At 28.3% G+C, this 10,020-nt stretch overlaps 1 protein-coding gene across 1 annotated transcript; it reads left to right on the top strand.

Annotated features, from left to right (window-relative positions):
- The first annotated feature begins 1,851 nt into the window (after positions 1–1,851).
- On the top strand, positions 1,852–5,485 carry LOC110421670 (dihydroflavonol 4-reductase/flavanone protein). The gene is made up of 8 exons (XM_021435314.2): positions 1,852–1,969; positions 2,119–2,219; positions 2,542–2,667; positions 2,750–2,870; positions 2,993–3,077; positions 3,863–3,976; positions 4,085–4,124; positions 4,983–5,485. The coding sequence occupies exons 1-8, from the start codon at positions 1,873–1,875 to the stop codon at positions 5,133–5,135; spliced, it is 837 nt and encodes a 278-aa protein (XP_021290989.2). The 5' UTR covers positions 1,852–1,872; the 3' UTR covers positions 5,136–5,485.
- The last annotated feature ends 4,535 nt before the right edge of the window (positions 5,486–10,020 follow it).

Genomic DNA, 10,020 nt, shown 5'->3' with positions numbered 1-10,020 from the left:
CCAACTCTTTAAAGCCCATACCCGATGCCCCCTTTACTATTTTCCATTTTTGCTTCTGCCAGCTTTGCCAGTGATTCTTCACTCTCTTACCGACCCCATCAGGATTTGGCCATTGCTGAATTAATCTCTTCAAAGAGTTTCTTTGGTAACTTGAACAAGCTATCTATAGGTTAGGATGGCAAGGCCACTGCTTTGATTACTACCTTCCTTTCTTCTTGAGATAGTTTCTGCTGTTTAGAGCTTTGAAGCTTACCTATCACTTTGTCCCTCAGAAAAGGCCATTGCTTCACACTTTGTTTTGCCCCCAAATGATGATTTGCTCAACTACTAGGATTTGGAACTACTCAACCTTAAGACATCCTCTGGTCGCTTTTTGAACTTGATCTGGATTATTGGAGCATAAGACTATGTCTGACTACTCCAAGTTCAAAATCTGCCCTGATACCTGACAATAATCTTGAATAACTTGACAATTTAAAGAGTTAGCATTAAGGAAAGAGAAAGAGTTATCAGCAAATAAAAGATGAGAAAGAGTAGGACAGTGTTCACTAATCTTTATATCACTAAGGCAATGTGATTTGTGTTTTAATTTATTGTTTAAATTATGTTTGTTTAATCTTATGTCTTACGTGTTCTATTTTCTAACATATGGCAGTCTATTTTTTTTATCTCATCCACTTTTATTATTGTCATTTTGCTGACATTGACATTTTGTTACTGGAATCAGGATATATAGGCTTTCATCTGGGTTAGTGTAGTTTGCATTCTGTTTTCATCCCTTTTTAGGCACTGTAGCATTCTGGAATGTTTTTGATTTCACATTTGATGCCTGTTATTAAATGCATTTGAATTGGTGCAAACTTCATTTAAGATGCATTTGCTTGTTTCTTTTGTTCAAGAAGCTCTAATAAGTTTTAAAGAACTTTTGGCGTTACATTTTGTTTGTTTCCTTTCCTAGTTGCTTTTTGTTGTTTACCTTTTTTTCCTTAGAAGGTTTCTAGAAACAAACAATTGAGAAAAGTAGAACACCAATTCTAACATAATTATTCTATATAAAAGTAAACTACGCATTTTGTTTTTCAAAATTACAGTTTTAATTCTTTGTTATATTAGTCATTTTTGCTTCCAAGTGCACATTTGCTTTCTTGTTCCAAAAGTAAAAAAGCAAGTAGTAGTAGCAACAAATAAGCAATACCTGAAATTTTGTTATAAATTAAAAGCAAATAGATTGAGGTGAAATCTTTTACTTAAGAAAGAAAATGACTAAAAAAGTCAACCAATTCAAACATAACGATTACATGTAACTGTAAAACTTGTGTTTTCTCTTATCCTGTTATCTATATGTTTTCAATTATTGCTTTTATTATTATTATTATTATTATTATTATTATTTTGGTATAGGAAGGAGCATGACGTACTTATCCAAAAAAGAAAAAAAAAAGAAAAAGAGGGAGCACAACTTCCTAAATCTAGGATCCCAACGCAACCACCACCCATTGTTACCACTTGAGCTAAGCCTAAGTGGCTGTCGTTTTAATTCTTTATATTTATATACATTTGGTTTTTACATGAACACTCATTTTCTGCTTTTGGCTTTTCAAAACGGAAAGCAAGTCCTAAAAGCAATAAATGAATATAGTCTTGATTATTATATGTTAAAATGGTCTCGGAACTTTACAAAAAATCGTATGTAATGCAGGTGCTGTTTCTAAATGTTGCTTACATGCATTTTCTTGCAATTATGCAGACGTTTATAGCTACATGAATGCCTATCAAATTTTAGTACTTTGCTTTTTCAATAATTTTCTGGTATTGTTCAATGGTCAACTCAATATGTTTTGTGAACAGGATCCTGATCTTGTGGTAGAGGCTATGTCTTCAAGCTCACCATCTCAATCAGCAAAACCATCTGCTTCATCCTCAGCCTCTTCAGCGGCAGCAAATGATCAAGCTCGACCACGCAATGCAGGTAAAAAGTCCTTGCTTCTGCAACTGAGGTTAGACAAAGAAACTAAAACTTGCAATAAATAACATAAAGCTTATAGAATTTTGTGTATCTTTTCTTCCTTATTAAGGATTTCATTTCATTCATTGCACTCAATCCTAAATGTGATGTAGGCTCAACGGCCAGAAGTTCAGGGACATCAGCTGCTGCAGGTTCAAATCCAACTTCTGTGCGCTGGGATCGGCAAACAATACAATTTTCTGTCAATGCTTGGGTATAGTCCCCTGCTCCCCTCTCCTACCCTCCCTTTTCGTTTGTGTGTTAAAGTTCACGCATGTATTTGCATAGTAGAAACTGATTCTTATCTTGTCTTGTTTTAAAAATGAGTAAGATGTGCATTTTGTTTCCTTCTATATTCTTGCACTCTGCAAGAGACAGACCACAGAGTTGAAGAGGTGATTGACTGTTAATGTAATTATGATATGTAATATTAAACCAGTGTGACATCTAGTAACTTCAGCTATCTTTCTTTTGCTGCCCGTAGTTCACTATTCAGTCAGTTTTTTTAGATATTTTGCTTACATTATTTCTTGCAGGTGTTTATTGTGGCTGTGCTTGCCATCTTTCCACTTGTGCCTAGAAGTCTCTCAAACAGGGCTTATCGGCTGTCCTTCATGGGCACTGCTTGTTCCTCTCTATACTCTTTGTATGCACTATATGGGGTAAACCTTAATTCCACCAACGTCCGTTCATTTGATTTTGTATATTGTGGTTCTTCGCTGAATCTTTTCTATGTTTGTGCAGAGACCAAGGGCATGGAATTTGCAGGCTGTTCAAGTGTATTTTCAGTCAATAATTGCAACCAAAGATTTCATCTACTTTATCTACTGTCTTACATTTGTCACTTCACATCTTTGCCTTAAATGTTAGCACTCCTCTGCCCCTAAATTTTTTTTTACCTTTTCTGTTCCCCTTGTTATTCTTGATCTATGTTGCTGAATTCTCTGTGTTATGTAGTATGAAAATTGATATGGATTTTCACTGCAGTTGCTTTGATTCCCATTTTATGCCGAGCACTTGAATATGTTGCAAAATTCTTGAGGCGTAATTTCAATCGTTCTACCTTGTACAGGTAGATCTTTACTCATATATATAGAGCATCAGCTTTACTACAATGTGCTGATATTTAGTTTTAAGTTTACTTGATTAGCATAATTGTTCCTAGTTTTTCACTTTTTTTAATTAATTATGTAATTTGACAATTAATGTTTACTAAAAGAAATTCAGTTACATTAGCTGATGATTTTCTTCATATGGAAAGGCTTAACTTACAGATGGACGAAAATTTTGTTGTTGCTGCTATTGCTATTTTTCTTGTTCTGTTTATGAGTATATTATATGTTATGATCATTATTTTTATCATTTGCATTTTCCATTTTAGTGTTAAACATACTTTTGCATCGACAGGGTGGAGAGATTTGAATCTAGAACCTCTTAGGGCCTCAACTCGTCTTTCCACCCCTGGCTGTATAGACCTCGGTGGCTTATTATCCTTATTACTTAGGAATACACATTTATACTAGTTTAATAGTGCAACTTTAGTGTGAGGTGAGCAGTGAATCCCTACATCACATGCCTAAAGTAAGATGATGGTAAGATGGTAGGATAAAGAGAATTTACTTTCTCCGTGAATGTTAATGCTAAAAAGGAGGTAATAAACAGAGAAGTACTTATCCTGTTTTTCACCTTAACTAATTCCTCAGAAGTACAGTAGTTCAATTTGATCTATAACACACCTTGATATCACCTTAAACATGGGTGAAATGAAAATCATGTCTGCTTATGCATGTGCATGTCTATACTCACAGGTCTCTTTTATCTTTTCCTTTATTAATACTATCTTCTTTGTTTAAATAGGAAGTATTTGGAAGATCCTTGTGTGTGGGTAGAATCAAATACCACTACCCTGAGCATACTCTCTTCACATGCTGAGATTGGACTTGGCTTCCTTCTAATGATGTCCTTGTTCTCGTCAGTTGCTAATATCTTTTCTTTTTTGGTTATATTCCCCTTCAAGCCAATACATTCCACCTGCTCCAGCTTTTCTAATATGCTGAAATTGTATATTAAATTTTGTAGGTGGCAACGCAATATTATACAAACTTTCATGTACTGGCAGGTCTGTAATGCTCCTTTCATCTGTAACTTTATTTTTTGTTTTTAATGTATTGGCTTTCTGTTTATTGATAGTCTGAATGGTATGATAGGATGGTATAGAACCAAGTTTACATATTATTAAAAAAAAAAAAAAAAAACAAGTGTTGGAATGGATGTCTTAAAACTAAGATACTTATTGATCCTATAGTGTTCTTTTATTTTTAATTAATGTTTTTTCCATCTATTATATAATTTTTATGCATTTTATTTGCATTATTTTGGAAACTATAGTTTTATTATCTCATATGATTTTCTTATTTTAAAAAATTATTTGGAATTAAAAACACATGTTACTAATTTTTCTCTTGAATTTTCCATTTTCATTTAATACAATTTTGTATATAAATATTTCGGATTTATTTATTTATTTTGTTTTTGTGTTTTTCTTTTAACTGCATGTCATAATATGAGGAATGGATATTTGATGTTTCTTCTTTGATTGATATTCAGAAATGTCCTTTCCCTTCCTTGTCCCCTTGGTCCCTGTTTTTGTCTCTTGCCATTTCAGTTTTCTTTCTTTTCCTTTTCCTTATTGTGACAAATGGACAATTTATATGAGTAATTTCGTGTCATGGAGCTGTCGCTTTGTTCATAAGGACCATGTTCTTTACATTATTAGGAAGAAAATATTAACTATGAAATACTTGTGCATCCTTAAATCTCTATGAACCCTCAAAATGCATCTCCAACAGTGTATTTTGTGCAGCAAACACCCCATTTTCCACCTCTTAAAAAGAGTCTGGGTTATTGGGTTAGATTGATTATTTGTTGACAAATGAATTAGTCTAAATCCTTTGTCCTTTCTTTCCCTCTATCACAGCTATTGAAGCTTATGTACCATGCTCCGGTTACTGCTGGTTACCATCAGAGTGTGTGGGCAAAGATTGGGAGGATAGTTAATCCTCTTGTCCATCGTTATGCACCATTTTTGAACATGCCGGTGTCAGCCATTCAACGATGGTGGTTCAGATAGAAGTGAAAAGTGGAAGATTTATATGGGTGAAGATGAATAGTTCTACATGGGGTGTAGTTTGCATCTCCTTTTAGAAGAAAAACTGATATGAGATAAATGAAGCAGCCATCTTGACTGTAGATGGTTAAATTGTTCAACTAATTACAGCCCTTTTTGTTTTTCTCTCATTCGTCTCCACCTTACTAGACTTGTGTTAATCATTAAATTTTTTTTTGTTGGATTATATGCTCTTATTAACGCTTTAAAGCTCTGAAGTAGTATACAGTGGAATTTTACTTATTTGTTGGCTAGATTGAGCGTTATGTAATCACGGATATCTTCAATGTGATGAAACCTTATTCAGCAAATAACCTCATATTCTTAGTCTTTGCCTCTTGGAGGTTGTTGATAGTTGATATGGTTGGAAGTGAGACCCTTGAACATATGGGTGTTTTGAGTTTTGTGGCGGCAACAATATCTGGTGTGGAAAAAGTGAACGGGAGCAATGTACAACAACTTGGAATCTTGGGAAGACAACAAGGTGAGCGACTTATTTCCCGTTTTATAAAATACAAAGAACTTGTTCATTCCTAAATATAAAATCCTGATGAAACGTAAGCCAAATCTGATCACCATATATCCATTTGGAGGGTGTCTGCCTATTTTACCTTAACAAAACCAAAAAGGTTGAGGTGCTCATCAATTCAAATGGAGTGGAACATGTAGATATAATAATTCATTATATGGGGCGATCTGGCACTGCCAGATTTCCTAGAAATTTTGAATAATAGTTTGCTTACGAGAGTCCACGTGTCTGCGATCGGTGGGAAGCTGCTGCAATCCAATCCTTTTCGTTACAAAGTGACGAGTGCTTCCTCCGAATTTGTATCCCATTCCACGTCACACCACCAGCTGTGACGCTTCTTTCTGACTCCTAAATTCTGCCCCACACTCTTTTTCTCATTGAAAATTGCAAGTTGATTTCCAATTTAAAACTTGTGTAAACAAAATTAATTTAGTAAATAAAGATTTTTACTTTTCATTTACAATTAAACAAAGTTTATGCAATGCAAGATAATAGAATAAAGATAAATAAATCTTTTTCATCTTATAATTCTCTTTCATTTTTCTTAACATTCTAATGTTCTTTTTGAATAAACATGTTTAGATTTTTTTTTATATTAATTACAATTAAAAAAGATATTTATGTTTCTTAATTATTAAATCTAATAATTAAGCTCAAACAGCTTACAAATGGAAATGATATTAAAATACCAAAATAATGAACATTTATTTATTGCAAGTAATAGGATACTCGATCAAATTACCTTAATATTTAATTTAAATCACGAAACAATTATTTGCATCAACGGATGTAGAAATCAGATTCAATTGGGGAATAATTTATTAACGTTCCCTTCAAAATGTATTTCTTTTTTCAATCATTAAGGAGGAGTTTGACCAACTTTATTAAAAAAAAAAAAAGAATTCTTTTACTGCAGACGAAAAAAAAAAGGTGTTCGGCTTTCAAAATTTTAAAAATTTTAACTTATGCGAGAAATCAATTTTAGTAAACGAAATTATAAATCAAAAAGGCTTAATGTGTAATACTAAATATTTAATTTTTTTATATTTTCATTTATAGTTTAATAATTCTTAAAATCATAAAAGAAATTTATACTTTCTGGATTCATCTATTTTATTTGGTTCAATTTGCTTCTCTTCATTTAATTTATTTAAATGTTTTTAATTACTATAAATCATATTAATTTTTTATTTCTTTCCTTATAAAACTTTAGATTTTATTTAATTAAGTTGATTTTTTTACTTTTATATATTAAAAATAATATTATCGAATAATATTTTATACCTTCCAACACTTTAACTTTGTCAAATATTATTTTAACTTCTCTTTACGGTCCTCTTAGAACAATTATCTTTATAAAAACTTGAATAGGATAAAACACACACTAAAAATAAAAGAATTTATTCTCTTAAAAAAATAAGGTATGTATATTTTATTTCTATATGAAGTAATTTAGCTTAGATATAGATAATAGTTAGCATGAACAAAACCAAATTAAATCAATTATCTACCCAAATCAAATGCAATTTGTATAAAATAATTCGGTCTAATTAGTTCATTTGGTAGATTAGTCCAAAATGTTTGGTTCAATATTTTTTTGCTGGTCTCGATTTTAAAATTTTTGAACCAATCTATTCAAAAAATAAAGCTAATTTTTTTATTTTTTATATATTAATATATAATATTTTTTTATATATGTTAAGAATAATTGACAGTAAACTTAATTAATAATATTCTTAAAGCATATTAGTTTATTATGTATACGTATACAAATCACAATTATAACAATGCAATATTAACTATATTTATTTATTTATTTCTAAATTTGTATTAATATGAAATTACAAGTTATATATTTTAAACAATACAACTTATATGTTAATATTATAATATTAATATGTTATAATTATTACACTTTATTAATATTTTATAATATAAAATGTTATGAATATATATAATTATTTAAATATATTATATATTTAATTTATACATAAATATTGCTACAATTTATAATATGCTTTATTTATATGATTACATTTAATAATTTTATTCGTTATTACTTTAGTTTTTATAGCATATTGTTTATCATTAGTTACTATTTACATAAACTTTGATATAAAACATTATAATATATAAATTGTATCATTAATTTCATATATATATAATAAAGTAATATATTATACATATACATATATTTAATTTATACATAAGCATTATTATAACTTATATTAGACTTTATTTATATGATTATACTTAATAACTTTAATAACTATTACGTTAGTTTTTATAACATATTATTTATAATTAGTTATTATTTATACAAACTTTGTTATAAGAATTTAAACATTATAACATATGAATTGTGTCATTAATTTCATATATATAATAAAATAGTAAGTTATATATGCATATTATTAATTTATGCATAAACATTACTGTAACTTTAATAAACTTTATTTATGTGATTATACTTAATAATTTTATTAGTTATTCTTTTTTTATAACGCATTATTTATAATTAGTTGTTATTTATACAAATTTTGATATAAAACATTACAATATATAAGTTGCGTATTTAATTTTATATATATATAATAAAGTAATATATATAAATATATACTTTATAAAATTAACATATTACTTATTCTTATTATAAATAAGTAATTAATATTTTATAAAATAATAAATTTAATTAATAATTAATTAACAATATATTATAAATAAAGAACTAAATAATATTGATTTCGTTTACAATTTAATAACATTAAATATATTATATTATACATTAATGTCTAATATATTATAAATATTTAAAGATATTATTATTAATAATGATTTATTATATAGTAAAGTTTAATATAAATATATTAAGTTTATTATTATTGACGATTCATGGATAATAGGATATGCATGTAAATCAGGCACAAGCACAGCGTACGGTCAGGAGTTATGAGAAGTATTTCAAGACCTCGAGCTAGTGTGGGAACACGGTTATCGAAGAATTCATGTGCGGGCAGATAACAAGACAGTAGTTAATGCTCTAAATGCTCAGTCTATGAATTGTTGCTCCAATTCAAATGTGATAAGAGCAATAAGACAATGGGAGGTTAGCATAAGTCATATTTACCAGCAAGGGAAATAAGATCATTGACTATATGGCTAAGTTAAGCCTTGATTTAAGATAGTGTTTGGTATGAGGAAAGTGAGAGCACATTCCCTGTAATGTGTCTAATTAAATTATATTATAGTGTTTGTTTTGTAACAGACTACTACAATGTAAGATTACAATGTAATCACAATAAATTAATGTGATTGCAGTCAAAAACTAATGCAATCACATTACATTGTACCTTGTAATATTCTTAAAAATATTTTTACCCTTCAACTTTATTATCTTATTAAAAATATTTTATGATATTATAATTAAAATAAAAAATATTAAAATAAAACATATAATATAAGAATCAAAAATTAAAATAAAATAAAATATAAAAATTAAAAATTATATAATATAGGTAAAATAAAATAAATTAAAATATATAATATAAAAATTATATTAAAAATAAAAATAAAATATATAAGATTATAATAATAAATGAAAATAAAATATATAACATTAAAAATAAAATATAAAAGATTACAATCATTATTTTACTTGTATACTAAATACTGTAATATTATTTTTCCTACAATAATATTACTTACAATCACATTACTTGTAATCACATTACATTGTAAAATATCAAAAATGACATAATTTTTACTTTTGTTACTTATGATGCCCCACCTACAGACATGTCACATCTTTTAGTAAATGACAAATTGAGAGTTGGTTCCCACGCATGATTAATCAATAAAGTAAAAATATTTAAAATTTTATTGATATAATATAAGGACTCGCGTGTGTGTGCGGATGCAAAATAAATCAAAACGTTGCCAAGTGTGAGTAAAAAAATAAAAGTATTTTTTTATTTTTAAATTTTTTATAAAGTTTATAATTATAAATAAAGTTTATAAATTTTAATATTATAATTTTTTTAAAAATAATAAAATTTAATTTTTAATACAAAATTAAATTAATTAAATTAAATTTTTATTTAATTGGTTTAATTTTTCTTTATATTTAATTAAATTTTTAAAAATATTTAATTTATTTAGATATATCAAATCACCCATTCTATCCATTTACTCGCTCGTATCGTGAAAGTAGTAGCACTGAGGGGCGGGGCAGCTACCCTTGCTTATTTGTGTGAAAAACAACCTTAATCCACGTTGCTCATTTCCCTTGGTTTCCAAAAGGGTCAAGAAACGTCTACTAAG

The sequence above is a fragment of the Theobroma umbraticum genome, unplaced genomic scaffold (assembly GCF_002168275.2).
Source record: "Theobroma umbraticum cultivar Fairchild unplaced genomic scaffold, ASM216827v3 scaffold_130.0, whole genome shotgun sequence".
NCBI classification, from domain to species: domain Eukaryota; kingdom Viridiplantae; phylum Streptophyta; class Magnoliopsida; order Malvales; family Malvaceae; genus Theobroma; species Theobroma umbraticum.
This window is presented reverse-complemented; position numbering and strand designations above follow the sequence as displayed.